At 43.2% G+C, this 25,534-nt stretch overlaps 2 protein-coding genes across 4 annotated transcripts in view; both read left to right on the top strand.

Moving 5' to 3' along the window:
* The window catches only part of LOC129815903 (DENN domain-containing protein 2D-like), a 28,709-nt gene extending 8,546 nt beyond the window's left edge, over nt 1-20,163 (top strand). For 2 of the 3 annotated variants that reach the window (XM_055870101.1, XM_055870102.1), the window contains 10 exons: nt 2,666-2,735; nt 2,817-2,894; nt 9,091-9,231; nt 12,041-12,189; nt 12,317-12,488; nt 12,822-12,872; nt 13,154-13,235; nt 13,343-13,417; nt 14,045-14,284; nt 19,215-20,163. In XM_055870101.1, coding sequence (XP_055726076.1) covers nt 2,666-2,735; nt 2,817-2,894; nt 9,091-9,231; nt 12,041-12,189; nt 12,317-12,488; nt 12,822-12,872; nt 13,154-13,235; nt 13,343-13,417; nt 14,045-14,284; nt 19,215-19,303 — 1,147 coding nt within the window. In that variant the 3' untranslated portion in view covers nt 19,304-20,163. The remainder of the gene's footprint in view (nt 1-2,665; nt 2,736-2,816; nt 2,895-9,090; nt 9,232-12,040; nt 12,190-12,316; nt 12,489-12,821; nt 12,873-13,153; nt 13,236-13,342; nt 13,418-14,044; nt 14,285-19,214) is intronic. The other variant, XM_055870103.1, reaches the window with a different exon arrangement.
* A 496-nt stretch (nt 20,164-20,659) lies between these two features.
* On the top strand, nt 20,660-23,018 carry tpgs1 (tubulin polyglutamylase complex subunit 1). The gene is made up of 3 exons (XM_055870125.1): nt 20,660-21,185; nt 21,716-21,875; nt 22,331-23,018. The coding sequence occupies exons 1-3, from the start codon at nt 20,773-20,775 to the stop codon at nt 22,814-22,816; spliced, it is 1,059 nt and encodes a 352-aa protein (XP_055726100.1). The 5' UTR covers nt 20,660-20,772; the 3' UTR covers nt 22,817-23,018.
* Nucleotides 23,019-25,534: the final 2,516 nt, after the last annotated feature.

The raw sequence follows: 25,534 nt of genomic DNA, 5'->3' as shown, positions 1-25,534 counted from the left end.
ATTTTTAATCCGATGACCTCATGACTGGTTGTGTTCATGCCACATTAAAAGGTAGGTTAATACATTTTTCCAGTTAAATTACATGTCGCTACTATAATACCTCTAAAGCAGTCATTTGCTCATGAATTTAAAAAAAAGTATTACTCTGCCATAATTTAAGCCATGCATCCCCTCGTCCTTGGCTTTACCTACAGTGGGGCAAAAAAGGTATTTAGTCAGCCACCAATTGTGCAAGTTCTCCCACTTAAAAAGATGAGAGGCCTGTAATTTTCATCAAAGGTACACTTCAACTATGACAGACAAAATGAGTATTTTTTTCCCAGAAAATCACATTGTAGGATTTTTTATGAATTTATTTGCAAATTATGGTGGAAAATAAGTATTTGGTCACCTACAAACAAGCAAGATTTTTGGCTCTCACAGACCTATAACTTCTTCTTTAAGAGGCTCCTCTGTCCTCCACTCGTTACCTGTATTAATGGCACCTGTTTGAACTTGTTATCAGAATGAAAGACACCTGTCCACAACCTCAAACAGTCACACTCCAAACTCCACTATGGCCAAGACCAAAGAGCTGTCAAAGGACACCAGAAACAAAATTGTAGACCTGCACCAGTCTGGGAAGACTGAATCTGCAATAGGTAATCAGCTTGGTTTGAAGAAATCAACTGTGGGAGCAATTATTAGGAAATGGAAGACATACAAAACCACTGATAATCTCCCTCGATCTGGGGCTCCACGCAAGATCTCACCCCGTGGGGTCAAAATGATCACAAGAACGGTGAGCAAAAATCCCAGAACCACACGGGGGGACCTAGTGAATGACCTGCAGAGAGCTGGGACCAAAGTAACAAAGCCTACCATCAGTAACACACTACGCCGCCAGGGACTCAAATCCTGCAGTGCCAGACGTGTCTTCCTGCTTAAGCCAGTACATGTCCAGTCCTGTCTGAAGTTTGCTAGAGAGCATTTGGATGGTCCAGAAGAAGATTGGGAGAATGTCATATGGTCAGATGAAACCAAAATAGAACTTTTTGGTAAAAACTCAACTTGTCGTGTTTGGAGGACAAAGAATGCTGAGTTGCATCCAAAGAACACCATACCTACTGTGAAGCATGGGGGTGGAAACATCATGCTTTGGGGCTGTTTTTCTGCAAAGGGACCAGGACGACTGATCCGTGTAAAGGAAAGATTGAATGGGGCCATGTATCGTGAGATTTTGAGTGAAAACCTCCTTCCATCAGCAAGGGCATTGAAGATGAAACGTGGCTGGGTCTTTCAGCATGACAATGATCCCAAACACACCGCCCGGGCAACGAAGGAGTGGCTTCGTAAGAAGCATTTCAAGGTCCTGGAGTGGCCTAGCCAGTCTCCAGATCTCAACCCCATAAATCTTTGGAGGGAGTTGAACGTCCGTGTTGCCCAGCAACAGCCCCAAAACATCACTGCTCTAGAGGAGATCTGCATGGAGGAGCGGGCCAAAATACCAGCAACAGTGTGTGAAAACCTTGTGAAGACTTACAGAAAACGTTTGACCTCTGTCATTGCCAACAAAGGGTATATAACAAAGTAATGAGAAACTTTTGTTATTGACCAAATACTTATTTTCCACCATAATTTGCAAATAAATTCATAATGTGATTTTCTGGATTTTTTTCCCTCATTTTGTCTGTCATAGTTGAAGTGTACCTATGATAAATTACAGGCCTCATCTTTTTAAGTGGGAGAACTTGCACAATTGGTGCCTGACTAAATACTTTTTTGCCCCACTGTAAATATGTGTATATAACACAGTTGTTATAATCGTAATATCACAAACATAACTGGTGTTGTAGACAGTTTTAGGAGGGCTTGTCATTCTTTTATGGTTTTCACACACAGGCTATAATATCGGATTCAACAAATGATGTAGGCTAAAGTATGATGGGGGGGAGAATGGATGAGTTGATGAGCGAGAGGAAGCATAATTATGTAACCACCAATTGTGAATGAAGAACAGGGTGGGTCATTCTATTATATTCATCTATTCTAATTATAATCTCAATGTTATATACTCTGACCTACTTGGAGTACACCGTGATTGTGTGTGTAATTTACAATTGCAAGAATACCAAGACGAATGGATGCACTCCTTAGCGTTGCTACAAAATCTGAATGAAAAAGACTCCGATGGGGCCTCCAGAGTGGTGCGGTGGTCTAAGGCACTGCATAGCAGATTCTGGGTTCGAGTCCAGGCTCTGTCGCCTCCGGCCGCGACCGAGATACCAATGGGCCCAGCGTCATCCTCCCATCGCGCACTAGCGACTCCTGTGGCGCAGTGCACGCTAACACGGTCGCCAGGTTTACGGTGTTTCCTCCAACACATTGGTGCGGCTGGCTTCCGGGTTAAGTGGGCATTGTGTCAAGAAGCAGTATGGCTTGGTTAGGTTGTGTTTCGGGGGACGCACGGCTCTCGACCTTCACCTCCCGAGTCTGTACGGGAGTTGCAGCGACAAGACTGTAACTACTAATTGGATACCACAAAATTGGGGAGAAAAAGGTGTAAAAAAAAAAAAATGATTTAAAGAAAACGAATCATGTTTTCAATCTGAACCTACACTTCTGAGTACTAAGCACAAAAATGTGTAGTCGATCAACATGTTCTATTCTCTCTCTCTCTCTGCAGTGAGACATTTTCCTTCGTGTTGACAGAGGTCGACGGCAGTAGGAGGAATGGCTACTGCAGGAGGTTACTGGTAAATTATCCATGGTGTCATTCATAGGACATGAGAATTACTCTCCGGTGTTTAGTTTCTCATGACATGTTGTTCCTGCAGCCCAGTGGCAAAGGGGCACGGCCTCCGGAGGCCTATTGCATCATCAGCCAGGTGGCCTGCTTTGGACTCTTCTCCAAGGTGAGCGGGGAGGGCGTCGTAATACACACTCACATTATATATTCACTCACTCACTTTTTTTATTTATTATTACTAACTCATCCACGACCTCTCTCGTTCCCCTCTCCCCTTCAGAGGACACAAATATACACTGCTCAAAAAAATAAAGGGAACACTTAAACAACACAATGTAACTCCAAGTCAATCACACTTCTGTGAAATCAAACTGTCCACTTAGGAAGCAACACTGATTGACAATACATTTCACATGCTGTTTTGCAAATGGAATAGACAAAAGGTGGAAATTATAGGCAATTAGCAAGACACCCCCCAAAACAGGAGTGATTCTGCAGGTGGTGACCACAGACCACTTCTCAGTTCCTATGCTTCCTGGCTGATGTTTTGGTCACTTTTGAATGCTGGCGGTGCTCTCACTCTAGTGGTAGCATGAGACGGAGTCTACAATCCACACAAGTGGCTCAGGTAGTGCAGTTCATCCAGGATGGCACATCAATGCGAACTGTGGCAAAAAGGTTTGTTGTGTCTGTCAGCGTAGTGTCCAGAGCATGGAGGCGCTACCAGGAGACAGGCCAGTACATCAGGAGACGTGGAGGAGGCCGTAGGAGGGCAACAACCCAGCAGCAGGACCGCTACCTCCGCCTTTGTGCAAGGAGGTGCACTGCCAGCGCCCTGCAAAATGACCTCCAGCAGGCCACAAATGTGCATGTGTCAGCATATGGTGCCAGACACAGCAAACCTTCTTGCCACAGCTCGTATTGATGTGCCATCCTGGATGAGCTGCACTACCTGAGCCACTTGTGTGGGTTGTAGACTCCGTCTCGTGCTACCATTAGAGTGAGAGCACCGCCAGCATTCAAAAGTGACCAAAACATCAGCCAGGAAGCATAGGAACTGAGAAGTGGTCTGTGGTCGCCACCTGCAGAATCACTCCATTATTGGGGGTGTCTTGCTAATTGCCTATAATTTCCACCTTTTGCCTATTCATTTGCACAACAGCATGTGAAATTTATTGTCAATCAGTGTTGCTTCCTAAGTGGACAGTTTGATTTCACAGAAGTGTGATTGACTTGGAGTTACATTGTGTTGTTTAAGTGTTCCCTTTATTTTTTTGAGCAGTGTATATATTTTTTTAAGCCATTACAATTGTAACTGTCTAAACTTATTTCCCCAATTACCATAATGATACCCAAGTTTCAATTATACTTACCACAACCAATGTCTGTAAACTTGCCATCAAAAAGCACCATGATGATTGTGTCCATATACTGTAGCTGTACCATTTAATATTTGCATTATGTAACTGAGTAGACCTCCAATTGTCCTAATATTCCACCCACTAAACTTCCCCCCATATCTAGGTCTGTCACTAAGACACGGCCATGGCACGATAACAAAGAAGACATGCATTACTGACAATCAAGAGTGAGAGAACCTGTAAAACCAACCTCTACCCACACACATTTTAGTTTTTATTCCAGGGTCGTTGCTCTATCACTTTGGCTAATTTACACACAGGCCTATATCATTAGGATTGAGAATATAAGGGTAGCGTATATACAGTTGGGGTCATTTAACTCGTTTTTCAACCACTCCACAAATTTCTTGTTAACGAACTATAGTTTTGGAAAGTTAGATCTACAGTCGTGGCCAAAAGTTTTGAGAATGACATAAATATACATTTGCACAAAGTCTGTTGCCTCAGTTTGTATGATGGTGTAACAGTATAACTTTAGTACGTCCCCTCGCGCGAACCAGGGACCCTCTGCACACATCAACAACAGTCACCCACGAAGCATCGTTACCCATCGCTCCCCAAAAGCCGCGGCCCTTGCAGAGCAAGGGGAAACACTACTTCTCGGTTTCAGAGCAAGTGACGTAACTGATTGAAACGCTATTAGCGCGTACCCGCTAACTAGCTAGCCATTTCACATCCGTTAGAATGGCAATTTGCATATACTCTAGAATGATCAGATGAATTGCAATTAATTGCAAAGTCCCTCTTTGCCATGCAAATGAACTGAATCCCCCAAAAACATTTCCACTGCATTTCAGCCCTGCCACAAAAGGACCAGCTGACATCATGTCAGTAATTCTCTCGTTAACACAGGTGTGAGTGTTGACGAGGACAAGGCTGGAGATCACTCTGTCATGCTGATTTGAGTTTGAATAACAGACTGGAAGCTTCAAAAGAAGGTGCTTGGAATCATTGTTCATCCTCTGTCAACCATGGTTACCTGGAAGGAAACATGTGCCGTCATCATAGCTTTGCACAAAAAGGGCTTCACAGGCAAGGATATTGCTGCCAGTAAGATTGCACCTAAATCAACCATTTATCGGATCATCAAGAACTTCAAGGAGAACGCTTCAATTGTTGTGAAGAAGGCTTCAGGGTGCCCAAGAAAGTCCAGCAAGCGCCAGGACCGTCTCCTAAAGTTGATTCAGCTGCGGGATCGGGGCACCACCAGTACAGAGCTTGCTCAGGAATGGCAGCAGGCAAGTGTGAGTGCATCTGCACGCACAGTGAGGCAAAGACTTTTGGAGGATGGCCTGGTGTCAAGAAGGGCAGCAAAGAAGCCACTTCTCTCCAGGAAAAACATCAGAGACAGACTGATATTCTGCAAAAGTTACAGGGATTTGACTGCTGAGGACTGGGGTAAAGTCATTTTCTCTGATGAATCCCCTTTCCGATTGTTTGGGGCATCTGGAAAAAAGCTTGTCCGGAGAAGACGAGGTGAGCGCTACCATCAGTCCTGTGTCATGCCAACAGTAAAGCATCCCGAGACCATTCATGTGTGGGGTTGCTTCTCAGCCAAGGGAATGGGCTCACTCACAATTTTGCCCAAAGAACACAGCCATGAATAAAGAATGGTACCAACACATCCTCCGTGAGCAACTTCTCCCAACCATCCAGGAACAGTTTGGTGACGAACAATGCCTTTTCCAGCATGATGGAGCACCTTGCCATAAGGCAAAAGTGATAACTAAGAGTCTCGGGGAACAAAACATCGATATTTTGGGTCCATGGCCAGGAAATTCCACAGATCTTAATCCCATTGAGAACTTATGGTCAATCTTCAAGAGGCAGGTGGACAAACAAAACTCCAAGCATTGATTATGCAAGAATGGGCTGCCATCAGTCAGGATGTGGCCTAGAAGTTAATTGACAGCATGCCAGGGTGGATTGCAGAGGTCTTGAAAAAGAAGGGTCAACACTGCAAATATTGACTCCTTGCATCAACTTCATGTAATTGTCAATAAAAGCCTTTGACACTTATGAAATGCGTGTATTAAACTTCAGTATTCCATAGTAACATCTGACAAAAATATCTAGACACTGAAGCAGCAAACTTTGGAAATTAATATTTGTGTCATTCTCAACTTTTGGCCACGACTGTACTTTGTGCATGACACAAGTAATTGTTCCAACAAATGTTTACAGACAGATTATTTCACTTACAATTCACTGTATCACAATTCCAGTGGGTCAGAAGTTTACATGCACTAAGTTGACTGCCTTTAAATAGCTTGGGAAATTCCAGAAAATGATTACATGGCTTTAGAAGCTTCTGATAGGCTAGTTGACATAATTTGGGTCAATTGGAGGTGTGGATGTATTTCAAGGCCTACCTTCGAACTCAGTGCCTCTTTGCTTGACATCATGGGAAAATCAAAAGAAATCAGCCAAGACCTCAGAAAATAATTATAGACCTCCACAAGTCTGGTTCATCCTTGGGAGCAATTTCCAAACGCCTGAAGGTACCACGTTCATCTGTACAAACAATAGTATGCAAGTATTAACACCATGGGACCACGCAGCCGTCATACCGCTCAGGAAGGAGAAACGTTCTGTCTCCTAGAGATGAACGTACTTTGGTGCGAAAAGTGCAAATTAATCCTAGAACAACAGCAAAGGACCTTGTGAAGATGCTGGAGGAAACCGGTACAAAAGTATCTATATCCACAGTAAAACGAGTCCTATATCGACATACCCCGAAAGGCCGCTCTGCAAGGAAGAAGCCACTGCTCCAAAACTGCCATTAAAAAAAGCCAGACTACAGTTTGCAACTGCACATGGGGACAAAGAGCGTACTTTTTGGAGAAATGTCCTCTGGTCTGATGAAACAAAAATATAACTGTTTGGCCATAATGACCATCGTTATGTTTGGCGGAAAAGGGTGGTCTTCGGCTTGCTATCCTCCCCATCCCAACCGTGAAGCACAGGGGTGGCAACGTGGGGATGCTTAGCTGCAGGAGGGACTGGTGCTTTTCACAAAATAGATGGCATTATGAGGGGAAATTGTGAATATATTGAAGCAACATCTCAAGACAGCAGTCAGGAAGTTAAAGCTTGGTCGCAAATGGGTCTTCCAAATAAACAATGACCCCAAGCATACTTCCAAAGTTGTGGCAAAATGGCTTAAGCACAACAAAGTCAAGGTATTGGAGTGGCCATCACAAAGCCCTGACCTCAATCCTATAGAACATTTGTGGGCACAACTGAAAAAGTGTGTGCGAGCAAGGAGGCCTACAAACCTGACTCAGTTACACCAGCTCTGTCGGGACGAATGGGCCAAAATTCACCTAACTTATTGTGGGAAGCGTGTGGAAGGCTACCCAAAATGTTTTACCCAAGTTAAACAATTTAAAGGCAATGCTACCAAATACTAATTGAGTGCATGTAAACTTCTGACCCACTGGGAATGGGATGCTGAAATAAATCCTTCACTCTACTATTATTTACTAGGATTAAATGTCAGGAATTGTGAAACTGAGTTTAAATGTATTTGGCTAAAGTGTATGTAAACTTCCGACTTCAATGGTAGCTCATGTAAAAACATAATACACTTCTCACTTAGAAGCGCTTCCACAAGCCAGTTATTGTGTTAGCTCTACCGTTAACTTTAATCAGTTTAACCCAGTGTTAACCAATCCAGCCGCACACTAATATAGACAACAATCCTGTTGACAATAACCAATCCATTTGCCGGTGTGTGTATCGGAACAATATTCCATTTACATTTTTAGGATCTATTTTTTAAATGGAAAAAAGATAATGGCACATTAGGATCGTATAGCTTAAATTCTATTAGTTCCGATTCACATCCCCGAAAAGGGCCGCACTATATAACAGCTTTTAAGTCATAATATACCCTGATCCCTACAATTGGGCCATATTATGTCAAACTCACAAAACAAAATTGGTTTTGTATTTTACTACCTGTGCAGTCTTCAAATTAAAATAAACAAACAAAAAGAAAGGAGAAAAAAAAGGTCAGCCTTACCCTCCGTCTTCCCCTAGATCCAAACCTGATTTTAAGTCCAAAGTTCCATATTGCATAAGTTAAATGTAATCCATCGTACCCATTTCTCCTTCCCGTAAGTCCAACCTTATTTGAAGTCCACACGGTTCTGCACTGCATGAATAAAAAACCAAAGTGTCCATGCATAAAAATAAAAAAACACTTAATACACATTGCACCACATTACAATCATGTATCAGGTACTATTTCAGCAGGAGGTAGCTATCACTCACAGCCACGTTGTATTATTCGAGTCCTTGAACTCTTGGTGGTTTATGTACAATTTATCGACCAGAAGACATTCTGCTTCTCTGCGCTGAGACTTGGAAGTGGGGTACAGGGCACGTCTTCTCTCCGCTATTGAATGGGGAAATTGTTCATTAATGGAGAATGGGGTGTTCTTCAGCTCCCTGCCCTGTTGTAGCAAGGTATTCTTCACTGAGGGTTGTTCAACTGATGTCCTCATCCACCAGGGGACTTCTAACCCTTACAGTAGATGATCTATGCTGCGGCAGGCAAGGAGAGTGTGTGTGTGTGTGTCAGACGAAGAGGGAAACGGGCTGGTTTTAATAATGACATTCCCTACTACTTCATTAGGGCGAAATTCCCTGATGAGTCAAACTGTTTATGAACAACTATATTTAGAACCTGAGAGCCACTCTTCTACATACTAGCCATACTACTACATACTACATTCATACATACATACTAGTTGGGATAAGTGTTAACTAGATGAATATAGCATTCATCAAAAGTCAGGTTGCAATACATTTACATAGGGCTGATGACACATTCTAAATGGTAGGCCTAATATGGAGGCTGGTCTACCCACAACAGAGCTTTACTACAGTATGATTGGTGCTTACAATTTATATAATTCTATATGTGTTTTTCAGATCTTTGATGAGGTGGAGAAGCGCAGGCAGATCTCCATGGCGATGATCTATCCATTCATGCAGAGCCTGAGGGAGGCTCCGTTCCCTGCTCCCGGAAACACTGTCAAGATCAAGAGCTTCATACCAGAGTCTGGAACAGAGGTATGGAGTATTTATTATGGATCCCCATTAGCTGCTGCTTTACTCTTCCTGAGGTCCTGCAAAATTAAGGCAGTTTATACAATTTTAAAAACATTACAATACATTCAATGATTTCACAACACACTGTGTGCCCTCAGGCCCCTACTCCACCACTACCACATATCTACAGTACTAAATCCATGTGTATGTATTATCGTGTGTGTGTCTGTGACAATGTTTGTTGCTTCACAGTCCCCGCTGTTCCGTATACATTTTTTTAATATGTCATTTTACTGCTTGCATCAGTTACTTGATGTGTAATAGTATTTAGTCATGACTCTATGTAGTACTGTGTGCCTCCCATAGTCTGTTCTGGACTTGGGGACTGAAAAAACCTCTGGTGGCATGTCTTGTGGGGTATGCATGGGTGTCCGAGCTGTGTGTCAGTAGTTTAGACAGACAGCTCGGTGCTTTCAACATGTCAATACCTCTCATAAATAAAAGTAGTGATGAAGTCAATCTCTCCTACACTTTCAGCCAGGAGAGATTGACATGTATATTATTAATATTAGCTCTCTGTGTACATCCAAGGGCCAGCCGTGCTGCCCTGTTCTGAGTCAATTGCAATTTTCCTAAGTCTTTTTTTCTTCTGTGTGGCACCTGACCAGACGACTGAACAGTGGTCAAGGTGCGACAAAACTCGGGCCTGTAGGACCTGCCTTGTTGATAGTGTTGTTAAGAAGGCAGAGAAACGCTTTATTATGGACAGACTTCTCCCCATCTTAGCTACTACGGCATCAATATGTTTTGACCATGACACTTTACAATCTAGGGTTACTCCAAGCAGTTTAGTCATCTCAACTTGCTCAATTTCCACATTATTTATTACAAGATTTAGTTGAGGTTTAGTGAGTGTTTTGTTCCAAATTCAATGCTTTTAGTTTTAGAAATATTTAGGGCTAACTTATTCCTTGCTACCCACTCTGAAACTAACTGCAGCATTTTTGTAGAGTTTTGTAGTCAATTCAGTAGCTGACATTCATAGTGAGTCATTCGCATACATAGACACTCTGGCGTTACTCAGTCAGTGTCATGTCGTTAGTAAAAAAGCAAGGGGCCAAAACATCTACATTGGGGAATTCCTGATTCTAACTGGATTATATTTGAGGCCTCCATTAGCATATAATTAATGGGAGGGCACTGGGACTTGTGTCTGCATGTACGTTAGCTAGATTAGCTAACTAAAGTACTAGCCAGTTGGTTTCGAGGAAAGAAGAAAAATCGAATTAAATATCTGACGGGATCGCTACATTCTATGGATTTGGATACTGCTTTAAAGCAAATATCTGCAGCATTAGTAAAGATGTGATCAATACATGTTGATTATTTAATTCCTTTGCTGTTTGTAACTACCTGGTAGGTTGACTGACAACCTGATCCAGGTTGCAGGCACTGGTTACAGTTTGAAGCTTTTTCTTGAGTGGGCAGCTTGATGAAAGCCAGTCAGTATTTAGGTCACCCAGAAAATATACCTCTGATTTCACACACATTATCCAGATACTGACTGTTAGCGCTTGGTTGTCTTCCAAATGGACAATGACCCCAAGCATACTTCCAAACTTTTTGCAAATTGGCTTAAGGATAACAAAGTCAAGATATTGGAGTGGCCATCACAAAACCCTGACCTCAATCCTATAGAACATTTCTGGGCAGAACTAAAAAAGTGTGTGCGAGCAAGGAGTCCTACAAACCTGACTCAGTTACACCAGCTCTGTCAGGAGAAATGGGCCAAATTCACCCAACTTATTGTGGGAAGCTTGTGGAATGCTACTCAAAACGTTTGGCCCAAGTTAAACAATTTAAAGGCAATGCTACCAAATACTAATTGAGTGTATGTAAACTTCTGACCCACTGGGAATGTGATGAAAGAAAGAAAATTTGAAATAAATAAATAATTCTCTCTACTATTATTCTGACATTTCACATTCTTAAAATAAAGTGGTGATCCTAACTGACCTAAGACGAGGAATTTTTACTAGGATTAAATGTCAGGAATTGTAAAACTGAGTTGAAATGTATTTGGCTAAGGTGTATGTAAACTTCCAACATCAACTGTATTAACCAAGTGAGTTTCAGAGATAGTCAGAAAATGAATGTCATCTGTTACAAGCAAGTTATTGACTTCATGGACCTTGTTTCTTAGGTTACATAGGTTAATATGAGCTATTTTCAGCACTTTTCTGGGTTGCTTGATTGATAAGCGTCCCAGTAAAGCATTAAAAACAGAGGTAGAATGACTGATGTTATTTACATTGGAGCTGATAGTGCAGGGTGAACTGCATGAAGTGGTCTTCCTACTATAGCACACCACCTCAGTGCTAACAGTGTAACTCTGGTTTATATGCAGGAGTCCAGGAGCCAAGATGATTTGGATGGACTCCGTCATTCCTGTAGAGTATCTTCTGTTTCCAGAAGGTGTCAAAGTTATCAATAATAGGGGTATTTAACTAAATTCCTAGAGGGTTGTGTGTCTTCTGTTTTTTGTTAATTCCTTTAACTTCATGGCCAATTAAGACCTAGTGAACCAGGTGAGGGGAGTTCCTAATTAATCAATAACCTTCATCGATCAATCAAGTACAGAGAAGGAGCAAAAATCCGCAGCCCTTGAGGACACGTGGAGTTTGGAGACACACACAAAGCCCTTGGCATCACGATGAGGATCGAGACCTTCATCCTAGAGTCCAGCACTGAAAGAGAGCTCTCTATCTTGCTCTCTCTCTCTTTTCCTGAAGACCTTTTGTCTCTCTGTTCCTGGCCTGTGTGTCTCCAGGTCATCAGTTTGACAAGGCCGTTGGACTCGTGGTTGGAGCATGTGGATTTCCGGACACTGTTCCGCTGTCTCACAGACGAGGAGGTGCTGCGGGTGTTTGCCTCCACCGTTCTGGAACGACGAATCATCTTCATGGCTGACGAACTCAGGTACAGCACCAACCCTAATCCTAACCCCAAAAGGACATCACTGAACCTGGGTTGTCTGGGACAATGGCAGGCCTGTTGTCTGCCTGTTGAATGGGTGTAAAGTTTGTACCTGCTTCACCCCCTACAGTACCCTGTCTCAGGTGTTGCATGCGGTTGCGGCACTGCTCTATCCGTTCACATGGCAACACACCTTCATCTCCATCGTTCCTTCAGTGCTGATTGATGTCGTCATGGCACCCACTCCCTACCTGCTTGGTGTGCAAAAGAACAAACTGGATGATGTCATCGACCAGAGCGACGTGAGTGTGTATGGCAGAGCAGAATGTGTTTTGTATACGTACTGTACATGTCAGCTTCAGAAAATACTATTTGATGAAGTTATGTTTTTGGGACAAAGACAGATTTTTAACGAAAGTTAAGGGCAGTTGTTGAGTGCTGTAAACAATGTTTTACTGTTATGTTTGGGATCAGGCATTCCTGTCTCTACACTGTGACCGGCTGCAGATGGGAGAATATATCCAGTGACACTCATTAAGCTACCACTAACACAATTACAGCCTATGGAAACCAGCCAGTGTGCGTGTTATCTCCGACCTGGTGATTTTGTGTGTGTATTTCTGTCTTATAAACAGATGCTCATTGTAGATCTGACAGAGGGAGCAGAGAACACCTTCATCACTTGTGTAAGTATTGCATGCACCATATTTCCCCTCAAGTTCACAAACAAAAGTACATAAATAAACTAAAACTCGTATCTCACAATCAGATTAGTAAACTAGCGTCACTACTCCCATGATTCTCATTTTGAAAGCCAACTTGATCGTGTATGTGGTTCAGACCAGTTCAGTTCAAATGTTTTGCCCTCTCTGGCTGAATGTGTGTATACTCAGAAATACCAAAACATTCTCGCTGGTCTAGCAACAACCTCTCAGATTCCTCTGTGTCCTCTCTCTCTTTGGCACAGATAGGAGACGAGAGCACCATCCTACCAGAGAAACTACAGGGGGAGCTTCTCCAGGCCTTGTGTTGTAGGAAAGACAACTCCAGTGAGTGGACCCATTCTCCATTTTGACTGACTAGAATTTTTACTCTTGTTTATAGGGCTTAAGAGGATTCTGTAAACACAGTGACTCAGGCTTTCATTCGATTTCAGATAAGACAGACTCCATCAGCAACAAATCAAACCACATGAGGCAGCATCATAGTCCATACAAACCCAACGATAGAAGTGAGATCCTCGATCATAGTTCATACAAACCCAACGATAGAAGTGAGATCCTCTGTACAGAATGAGAGAGAAATAATGATGAAGTGGATGTGCAATGAAATGTTCTGGATGGTTGCTGTAATATGAACATAAATCTCTCTCATACCACACAGTATGAACCCTGGAATGTCCCAAGTTTATGCTAGTCTGAGTGTGGGAGTGTTGTGATGTTGGAGAAAATACTGTAGAAACATACACCCAGGGTTTGACCAGCGTCACGACCCTGGAAATTCTTTTCTGGATACTGTTGACGGTGCCTAAATGGATCCAGACACAGATGCACCTCTGCAACCCCTCAGTGCTCACACACAAACCCAACCCCCATCCACACATGCCAATCCACCATGTGTTGTGGTTGCCATACAGCTTAACAGAGTTGTCTTGGAGGCTTTCCAACCTATGATTGTGTCAACAACATATTGGCTATCTCAAAGCAGACGCCACTTAAAAACTGACAATCTTCTGTGCACTTTGTGTCCAGCCTCGGAATATATGAGAGGGGTGTTGTCTGAGGCCTTTCAACCTGTGTTTGTAGACACCTCCTCAGCATCCTGACTGGATCATCTGTATTCTCTGTTTTCTATCTAGCCTCGGAGGAGTTGAATAAGGTGGTCTCGGAGGCCTTCCTCTCCTTCTTTGTGAAGACTGTGGGTCACTTCCCCTCCTATGTTAAACGCAGAAGCGGCGGGCAGCCTGGAGTATTCCAGATCAACAGCTTCTGCAAGGCCTCCGAGCCGAAGGCCAGCCGCCAATTTGTCAAACGCTTCATCCAGACACAGATGTTTGACCTCTTCATCCAGGAAGTGGAGAGACAGCCCACACAGGAAGGTCTGGTTGCATCACTTTCTGAAACAATAGAATAGGATGGAATAGAATACAACTTGAATTTAATTTGGTTTATTTGGATAGGGACAAGTACAAACACATTGAATAAACAATGGTCCAGTGCATGTACTATAGTCTTTCTAAGGTTCTAATAGAAACAAAAGAAAAATGTATAACCACTAAATCACATATCACTACATTAACACAATTATATGCACAAAGCAAAATGTCATAGTTTACAATTAGATGCACAAAGCAAATATCATACATACAGTGAGCTCCAAAAGTATTGGGACAGTGACATGTTCCTTATTTTTGGCTCTGTACTCCAGCACTTTGGATTTGAAATTATACATTGACTGAGGTTAAGTGCATACTGTCAGCTTGCATTTGAGCGTGTTTTTGTCGATATTGGGTGAGCCGTTCAGAAATTACAGCACTTCTTGTACATGGTTCCCCCATTTTAGGGGACCAAAATAATTGGGGTACGGATAGTCCTGAATTGATCGTAAATAATGAGTGAGAAAGTTACAGACCCACAAATATAAACTCATCAAAAAAAGAAACATCCCTTTTTCAGGACCCTTTCAAAGATAATTCGTAAAAATCCAAATAACTTCACAGATCTTCATTGTAAAGGGTTTAAACACTGTTTCCCATGCTTGTTCAATGAACCATAAACAATTAATGAACATGCACATGTGGAACGGTCGTTTAGACACTAACAGCTTACAGACGGTAGGCAATTAAGGTCATAGTTATGAAAACTTTGAACACTAAAGAGGCCTTTCTACTGACTCTGAAAAATACCAAAAGAAATATGTCCCTGCTCATCTGCGTGAACGTGCCTTTAGCATGCTGCAAGGAGGCATGAGGACTGCAGATGTGGCCAAGGCAATAAATTACAATGTCCGTACTGTGAGACGCCTAAGACAGCGCTACAGGGAGACAGTTACCCCACATCATTTGAGTCAATTGGAGGTGTACCTGTGGATGTATTTCAAGGCCTACCTTCAAACTCAGTGCCTCTTTGCTTGACGACATAGGAAAATGAAAAGAAATGAGCCAAGACCTCAGGAAAAAAATTGTAGACCACAAGTCTGGTTCATCCTTGTGAGCAATTTCCAAACGCTTGAAGGTACCACGTTCATCTGTACAAACAATAGTACGCAAGTATTAACACCATGGGACCACGCAGCCGTCATACCGCTCAGGATGGAGATGTGTTCTGTCTCCTAGAGATGAACATACTTTGGTGCGAAAATCAATCCCAGAACAGCAAAGGACCTTGTGAAGATGCTGGAGGAAACGGGTACAAAAGTATCTATATCCACAGTTAAACGAGTCCTATATCAACATGATCTGAAAGGCCGCTCAGCAAGGAAGAAGTTTGGAACTGCATATGGGGACAAAGATTGTACTTTTTGGAGAACTGTCCTCTGGTCTGATGAAACAAAAATAGAACTGTTTGGCCATAATGACCATCGTTATGTTTGGGTGCAAAAGGGGGAGATTTGCAAGTCCAAAGAACCATCCCAACCGTGAAGCACGGGGGTGGCAGCATCATGTTGTGGGGGTGCTTTGCTGCAGGAGGGACAGGTGCACTTCACAAAATAGATTGCATCATGAGGAAGGGCAATCATGTGGATATATTGAAGCAACGTCTCAAGACATCAGTCAGGATTTTAAAGCTTGGTTGCAAATGTGTCTTCCAAATGGACAACGACCCCAAGCATACTTCAAAAGTTGTGGCAAAATGGCTTAAGGACAACAAAATCAAGGTATTGGAGTGGCCATCACAAAGCCCTTACCTCAATCCTATAGAACATTTCTGGGCAGAACTAAAAACTAAAAACGACCAATATAAAACCAGAAAATATTTAACTGAACATAACTTGGGAAAATATAAAACATAATTTGGGGGGGTAATTCACAGATTTAAGAGGGCCCCCCTTAGTTGTTTATTAATCATTATTTTAAAAGGTACAATACATAACTTGAAAGTTTGTGGACATCTCATTCCAAAATCATGGGCATTTAATATGGACTTGGTCCCCCCCCTTTGCTGTAATAACAGCCTCCACTCTTCTGGGAAGGCTTTTCACTAGATGTTGGGATATTGCTGCGAGGACTTGCTTCCATTCAGACACGAGCATTAGTGAGGTTGGGTACTGATGATGGGCGATTAGGCCTGGCTTGCAGTCGGCGTTCCAATTCATCCCAAATGTGTTCGATGGAGTTGAGGTCAGGGCTCTTTGCAGGCCAGTCAAGTTCTTCCACACCGATCTCGACAAACCATTTTCTTTAAAGATCTCGCTTTGTGCGCAGGGGCATTGTCATGCTGAAACAGGAAAGGGCCTTCCCCAAATTGTTGCCACAAAGTTGGAAGCACAGAATTGTCTAGAATTTCATTGTGTGCTGTAGTGTTAAGATTTCACTTCACTGTAACTAAGGGGCCTAGCCCGAACCATGGAAAACAGCCCCAGACCATAATTCCTCCTCCACCAAACTTTACAGCTGGCACTATGCATTGGGGCTGGTACCGTTCTCCTGACATCCGCCAAACCCAGATTTATCTGTCGGACTGCCAGGTCGCGAAGCGAGATTCATCACTCGAACGCATTTCCACTGCTCCAGAGTCCAATGGCGGCGAGCTTTACACCACTCCAGCCGACATTTGGCATTGCTCATGGTGATCTTAGGTTTGTGTGTGGCTACTCGGCCATGGAAACGCATGTCATTAAGCTCCTGACGCACAGTTCTTGCGCTGACGTTGCTTCCAGAGGCAGTTTGGAACTCGGTAGTGAGTGTTGCTTCAGCCCTCGGCGGTCTCATTCTGTGAGCTTGTGTGGCCTACCACTTTGCGGCTGAGCCGTTGTTGCTCCTAGACGTTTCCACTTCACAATAACAACACTTATAGTTTGTTTATGGAGATTGCATGGCTGTGTGTGTAACAGTATAACTTTAAACCGTCCCCTCGCCCCGATATGGGCGCGAACCAGGGACCCTCTGCACACATCAACAACTGACACCCACGAAGCGTCGTTATACATCGCTCCACATCGCTCCACAAACGCCACGGCCCTTGCAGAGCAAGGGGCAACACTACTAATAGGGTTCAGAGCAAGTGACGTAACTGATTGAAACGCTATTAGCGCGTACCCGCTAACTAGCTAGCCATTTCACATCCGTTAGAATGGCAATTTGCATATACTCTAGAATGATCAGATGAATTGCAATTAATTGCAAAGTCCCTCTTTGCCATGCAAATGAACTGAATCCCCCAAAAACATTTCCACTGCATTTCAGCCCTGCCACAAAAGGACCAGCTGACATCATGTCAGTAATTCTCTCGTTAACACAGGTGTGAGTGTTGACGAGGACAAGGCTGGAGATCACTCTGTCATGCTGATTTGAGTTTGAATAACAGACTGGAAGCTTCAAAAGAAGGTGCTTGGAATCATTGTTCATCCTCTGTCAACCATGGTTACCTGGAAGGAAACATGTGCCGTCATCATAGCTTTGCACAAAAAGGGCTTCACAGGCAAGGATATTGCTGCCAGTAAGATTGCACCTAAATCAACCATTTATCGGATCATCAAGAACTTCAAGGAGAACGCTTCAATTGTTGTGAAGAAGGCTTCAGGGTGCCCAAGAAAGTCCAGCAAGCGCCAGGACCGTCTCCTAAAGTTGATTCAGCTGCGGGATCGGGGCACCACCAGTACAGAGCTTGCTCAGGAATGGCAGCAGGCAAGTGTGAGTGCATCTGCACGCACAGTGAGGCAAAGACTTTTGGAGGATGGCCTGGTGTCAAGAAGGGCAGCAAAGAAGCCACTTCTCTCCAGGAAAAACATCAGAGACAGACTGATATTCTGCAAAAGTTACAGGGATTTGACTGCTGAGGACTGGGGTAAAGTCATTTTCTCTGATGAATCCCCTTTCCGATTGTTTGGGGCATCTGGAAAAAAGCTTGTCCGGAGAAGACGAGGTGAGCTAACTAGCTAGCCATTTCACATCCATTACATGTGCTCGATTTTTATACATCTGTCAGCAATGGGTGTGGCTGAAATAGCCAAATCCACTCATTTGAAGGGGTGTCCACATACTTTTGTGTATATTGACAGAAAATATAGTGCACCGGGGAAGAGTTGTAAAAGAGAGGAGATTAGAAGAATGTGCCTATTTGAAAGCTAGAAAAAATGAGTAGCTCGGGACATGTTTTCATTTAAAAAAAAAAATAATTTTATAACCTCAAGACCATTGACACACAAGCTTCACATGTGCAAATCTGATTAAGTGTTCAAAGCTCAGTACAGTTTTTCAAGATGTGACTGTGATGGTACTGTATATGCTTTTGATCTAGGATTTTCAAAGCATTGGAACAGTGACTCTCTAGGGGTCTCGGCACTGTTGCAAGCCACCGAGTCCAGATGTTCTGTCAGTTGTTTAGAGACATCAGCACAGGTTTTACCAGACACATGTGTAACGGATGTGAAATGGCTAGCTAGTTAGCGGGTACGCGCTAGTAGCGTTTCAATCAGTTACGTCACTTGCTCTGAAACCTAGAAGTAGTGTTGCACCTTGCTCTGCAAGGGCCGTGGCCTTTGGAGCGATGGGTGACGATGCTTCGTGGGTGTCAGTTGTTGATGTGTGCAGAGGGTCCCTGGTTCGCGCCCGGGTCGGGGCGAGGGGACGGTTTAAAGTTATACTGTTACACATGGACGAGTCATTGGTCTACAGTTGAAGGCTGGCACTTGGGCAGATCTATGGTAGATCATTGATGTACAACAAACAGATTTGGGCCAAGCACTGACCAAAGCTGGAGGAAGATGTGGTTAACAACAAAAATAATTTTTTCATAGGAGCATATTCACTTACCAAGATTCATTAGCATTGAATAAATTGTTTTTCACTTATTTTATTTTTTTTGTAGGATTCTTCCACCAAAAAATTGCAGAGTACCAACAAAGTAAGAAGAAAGAGAAGGCAAAGAGAGGCTGGGTGAGAGGACTTGTGGTGTAAATGTAGGCGTCCTCAGACAAATTGATTCTGATCATGTGTACATTTGTGATGCTGGATAAGGGTGAGGCTACAGGAAGTTGCTGCTGTCTCAGTGGAGCGGAGATGGTGACAATCTAAGTCTGCAGTATTTTCTCTTGCCTGTAAAAATTGTAGGCTACTCCCCTGTCATGTTGAATGAATGTGTGCTAAAGATGAAGAAACACTTAAACATGTTTTTGTCAATGTTTCTAGGTTTATTGAAGGATGTGTTACTTCTGTTGTGATGACTTGGCAAAAGGTTTATTTATTGCACTTTTGTGCTGCAAGATGCTCTTACATTCATAACTAAACATACCTATGATTATTTCATAGTATTCTAAATATTTTATGTTTATGTCTACTGAGTGCCTTATAAATTGTTATTTTGTTTATTTAAGCTGTGGGTATGAATGTGAAAGTTAGGATGTGAATAAGCACTTTTTTTTTTATTGTGAATAAAAGTCGGACCAATGATGTTTTAACATGCCTTTTTAATTAAGTTAGCATTCACGAGATTGGTGTATATATTAGGATCCCCATTAGCCGCTGTAAAAGCATCAACTACTCTTCCTGAGATCCCCATGAAACATCACATAATACACAGTACAGAACATTATTAGTCAAGGACTGAAATACATAGATTTAAAACGTCACACATAGCCTACATATCAGTACATACACACAAACTAAGTCTAATACATGGCACAATGCAAATTACAATTCAATATATATATGAAATGGCTTTCTCTTCACAGTCCCCTTTGTGCAGTAAAGTGTTATTTTATGTTTATTTAAACTGGTTGTATTGGTAGCTTGAGTTACCTAGGGTGGTAGAGTTCCATGTAGTCATGGCTCTATTTAATATTGTGTTTTTCCCAGCCTCTGTTCTGGACCTGGGGACTGTGAAGCGGCCTCTGGTTGCATGTCTTGTGTTGTGTCCGAACTGTGTGCCAACTGCTTGAACAGACCCTTCAACACATCAATACCTCGCACAAAGACCAATAGTGATGCAGTAAATCTCACCTAAACTTTGAGCCAGGAGAGACTTACACGCGTGTTGCTGACACTTCCCCTCCGTATACATTCTAAGTGCGATACGTGCTGCATTGTTCTGGACCAACTACAATTTACCACTGGGTTTCTGTTTCTTTGCCACGTGACCATACAGTAGTCCAGGTGCGACAAAACTAGGGCCTGGACGACCTGTCTGGTTGACTGAGATGTCAAGAAGGCAGAGCAACGCTACATGGCCAGTCCTTTTCCCATTTTAGCAACCATTGAGATGATCTTTGACACTCATACATCACATCCGGAGCATGAAATAGCGTCCCTAGCAACCAGTGCCAGAGAGCGAGAGACAAATCAATAATTTGTCGAGTTTTTATCTCTGTCATCACGATTAAGCACACACATTTTACATTCAAGGAGATTTTACATTACTGCGGTGTGCAATGGAGCAGGATGAGCATCCACAACGATTACGTTTTCCAAACGGAGCTGTCCTGAGGAACGAATCACTTCCGTCACTACCTAGAAAGACTATGGCGGAGAAACGTCGGTCCGGGGGAACTTCGGGGATGTCCGAATCCAAACCGACCAAGACCGACACCGAGCGGGAGTTCCTATCGCAGGCGGGAGTCGGGGAGTTACTCCGAGGGGCTCTGCTAAAGATGGTAGAGGCCAGGTCGGAGGACCCAATGGGTTTTTTGGCAGACCATTTCTGTAATCAGGCCTCCGAGGCGGAGAATGGGACGGGTGGATGCTGCAGCGATGGAGATTTGCTAAACCTCGGCGCAGGCGCACACGAGCAGCAGCAGCTAAGCCGAGCCCTATGGCACCTGCGTCTAGCGCATCACTCTCAGAGGTAAACCAGAACGAACATGCATTTTGCGACTGCCAAGCTAAAGTCTATGTTCTCGTTTTATCTCACAATGAAATAACACAACCCACTCTGCAAAAACGGCTTCAATCAACCGTGTTTCCATGTGATATTAATAAAACATATATGTGTGGTGTTAAATCAACGTGGAAAACTGATTGGATTTGCAAAAAGTCATCAACATATTTTTTTACCTAACTTTTTTACCTAAATCCAATGACCAGGTGCCATTTTTGGTTGAATTTACGTTAGTTAACAACTGCTCAACCAAATGTTAATCATAACTAGACGTTGAACTGATGTCTGTTCCCAGTGGAAATGATCCATGGGTGCCTGTGCACGTGTACCAGTAGAGACTGCTGAGGGGAGGACAGCTCATAATAACGGCTGGAACGGCGCCAACGGAATGGCATCAAACACATGGAAACCATGTATTTGACATCATTCGACAGCTCCGGCTGTTATCACGAGCCTGTCCTCCTGTGATGTGTATGTCCACGTGTGTATGTATTCAGATCTGCCTTCAGCAACAACGTCCGTGTGGCCTACGACCTGCTAACGCAGTCAGGGCCCCAGCGGAGAGGAGCAGTGGGTCCCAGTGGCCCTGCTGGTCAATGCAGCTCTAACAGCCCAGGTGGGGGGGTCAGGGGCCGCCTCTACACACACACCCTCCAGGTAGGGTATACAATTGACAAGTCATACTGTAAACACTGATGGTTTGAGAAACCATTTATTTCCATTGTGCCCTTGAGCAAGGCACTTAGGTCAGCGCTATAGCGTGATTGACATTTAAAGATCATTTTTGATTGAGCAGACATATGCAGCATTTACCGTGAATGTGGTCTCCGTGAATGAGGAAACATTGCCTTTTAAGTTTCACTGTAAAGTCTACACCTGTTGTATTCAGTGCGTGACAATAAATAAATATGATATATATTATATATATGGTGCATAGCCTAAAAGGGGAGATCGGATAGAATCTAGCCCTTAACCTCTGCAGCTAACCCTGTGTGGTCTTCTCAAGTGCTGTGTTTGTGTGTTGTCTGAGGTATTTGGGAGCAGAGTAAAATACCAATTTCTGTTGTAGATGGACATCTAACTATTTTGTTCTGCTATATTCTACTCTAAAGTGTCTCTGCAGCGAGGGAGGTGTCCCCATCTCCACTTCAGCACCTCTGTTACGCCGGCTCCACTGCCAGGACCATGAGGCCGTGCCCTACGACATCTTCAGGCACGGTGTGCTGACGTGTGCTGTGTTTTCTGACTACATCCGGCGGGCGCAGAGGCTGTACGCGGAGGTCTGCGGCCCAGCTGAGGGGCCTGCTGGTCGGACACTATGTCTGGCTGTGCTGGGCACCCTCCATGAAGCCCTGGAGACCTCCCGGTCTGATGGTGGCTCCTCAGATGCTAACCACTACTCTAATGCTAACGCTAAGGCCAATCCCTACCTAGAGGCTAAGGTTAGCCGCTACCTGGAGGCGAGTGCTAAGATCTCGCCCGGTAAGCTGGCCCAGGCTATGGCTGGAGCGGAGCCAGCCGGGGGCAACATGGACGCCAAGGAGTTTGAGGACGCTGCGGCAGAGCTCTTTATCGATCGAGTCAGAGTTGTGTGTTAGCTGCTGGTGTATTCTCGTTCCTATAATGCCTGCACTGTTCCTTGTAATGTAGTGTCAGATCCTAGTATAATGAGATGTGTGTATGACTTTCCTCGTTCTTATGAAGCACTTGAAGAACATACAGCATGGCTAAATATATACTGTATAATATAGTACGATCATGTAAATATGATTCAATATACCAATAAATGTCAGAACTGGATTTTGCTTATTCATGCTTTCATTTATAATGTAATGAAAACATCTGTTACAAGTAGGGCTATCACGGTCATTAAATTTTGTCACCCGGTGATCGTCATCAAATAACTGCCGGTCTCACGATAATTGACCATTAATTAACAAACCCATTTAGCATCTCATGGCTTCCACCCAGAGCCTACAAGCCACTGAATCAGACCTCTGGGACATCTACATTTAAAAAATAAGAAATCCATGTAATTTAGCCTACACCATTACAATAAATACATTCATTTTAGGCTGGTCTAAAGAAACATGACATGAAGAAAAATGTAGTCTATTTTGGAAGAACAGAATGGCATACTCTGAGTTGTCCTTATGTTAGGCTCTGATCTGGCTATTCCATATGGTTGTGGGTTACATTAGTTCATTTAGCAGACAGCAATTGCTTAGAATTCCGTGGAATTATTTTATAGTATGAAGAATACAATTCGAACATAGCTGAATATAATAAAGGATATTTTCTCCAAACAATTTGAGGGAGTGCGCACACGCGGCTATTCTGTGTTGAGCGGTTAACAAAGAAACAGGTCCTCCTGCAGTGCATTCCTTTAGTATTCAGACCCCCTGACTTTCCACATTCTGTTACGTTACAGCCTTATTCTAAAATGGATTCAAACATTTTCCTCATCAATCTACACACAATACCCCATAATGACAAATCTAAAACAGGTTTTTAGAAATGTTTGATAATTTATTTTAAAAAACTAAAACTGATAATACATTTACATAAGTATTCAGACCCTTTACTCAGTACTTTGTTGAAGCACTTTGGCAGCGATTACAGCCTTGAGACTTATTGGGTATGACGCTACAAGCATGGCACACCTGTATTTGGGTGTTTCTCCCATTCTCTGAAGATCCTCTCAAGCTCTGTCAGGTTGGATGGGGAGTGTTGCTGCACAGCTATTTTCAGGTCTCTCCAGAGATGTTTGATAGGATTTAAGTCCGGGCTCTGGCTTGGCCACTCAAGGACATTCAGAGACTTGTCCTGAAGCCATTCCTGCGTTGTCTTGGTTGTGTGCTTAGGGTTGTCCTGTTGGAAGGTGAACCTTTGCCCCAGTCTGAGGTCCTGAGTGCTCTGGAGCAGGTTTTCATCAAGGATCTCTCTGTACATTGCTCCGCTCATCTTTCCCTCGGCCCTGACTAGTCTCCCAGTCCCTGTCGCTGAAAAACATCCCCACAGCATGATTCTGCCACCACCATGCTTTACCGTAGGGATGGCACACACCAAGTGGGCTGTCATGTGCCTTTTACTGAGGAGTGGCTTCCGTCTGGCCACTCTACCATAAAAGCCTGATTGGTGGAGTGCTGCAGAGATGGTTGTCCTTCTGGAAGGTTCTCCCAACTCCACAGAGGGACTCTGGATCTCTGTCAGAGGGACCATCGGGTTCTTGGTCACCTTCCTGACCACGGCCCTTCTCCCCCGATTGCTCAGTTTGGTCGGGCGGCCAACTCTAGGAAGAGTCTTGGTGGTTTCAAACTTATCCCATTTAAGAATGATGGAGACCACTGTGTTCTTGGGAACCTTAAATGCATCAGACATTTTTTGGTACTCTTCCCCAGATCCTGTATCGGAGCTCTACGGCCAATTCCTTCTAACTCATGGCTTGGTTTTTGCTCTGACATGCACTGTCAACTGTGGAACCTTATATAGACAGGTGTGTTCCTTTCCAAATCATGTCCAATCAATTGAATTTACCACAGGTGGACTCCAATCAAGTTGTAGAAACATCTCAAGGATGATCAATGGAAACAGGATGCACCTGAGCTCAATTTCGAGTCTCATAGCAAAGGGTCTGAATACTTATGTAAATAAGATGTTTCTGTTTTTTAATTTTTAAATGTACTAAAATTTCTAAAAACCTGTTTTCGCTTTGTCATTATGGGGTATTGTGTGTAGATTACTGACAATTTTTTTGTTTATAATCCATTTTAGAATAAGGCTGTAATGTAACAAAGTGGAAAAAATTAAGTCTGAATACTTTTCGAAGGCACTGTATGCTTAATTTAGAGTTATTTATTTATGTTGTGATACAAATGTTGGGCTGTGTGGTTTGATTTTTAATAAATTCTATAGCTGCATGATGCGATTAATGATGATTTGAAATAAGTCACATGAAATATTAGGAAAGTTCAGAAATCAATATAGTTGACCTAGCCTATCGAAAGATGATAGGATCTTCTTCTTTTTAAGAGGCCATCACTGTTTTCTAATGCAATTGTATAGCCTATAGAAATGTTGAGCAACATGAGCTCATGGGCTCTTATGAAGTGTTTTGTTAGATTTTTGATGACATTTGCATTGATGTCAGAGTGATTAGAGGGACAGAGAGGCAGTTACCATGTTTGGTAGGTTATAAATGACCATCAGCAGCATCAGAGCTTGGAAAAGCCTAATTACAGTGACATGGAATTTTACTGCTGTCATGACTCGTGACCGCGGGTAAAATGGCAAGTGGCCACCGTAAGAGACCTAGA

Source organism: Salvelinus fontinalis, chromosome 18 (genome assembly GCF_029448725.1).
Source record: "Salvelinus fontinalis isolate EN_2023a chromosome 18, ASM2944872v1, whole genome shotgun sequence".
Classification (NCBI taxonomy): Eukaryota; Metazoa; Chordata; class Actinopteri; order Salmoniformes; family Salmonidae; genus Salvelinus; species Salvelinus fontinalis.
This window is presented reverse-complemented; position numbering and strand designations above follow the sequence as displayed.

Bases quoted from the DNA above. Each gene is read 5' to 3' on its own strand.
- tpgs1 (XM_055870125.1), top strand. From the start codon at position 20,773: ATGGAGCAGGATGAGCATCCACAACGATTACGTTTTCCAAACGGAGCT. The intron at 21,186-21,715 runs GTAAACCAGAAC...GTATGTATTCAG, and splicing joins CTAGCGCATCACTCTCAGAG to ATCTGCCTTCAGCAACAACG. The intron at 21,876-22,330 runs GTAGGGTATACA...TCTACTCTAAAG, and splicing joins TCTACACACACACCCTCCAG to TGTCTCTGCAGCGAGGGAGG.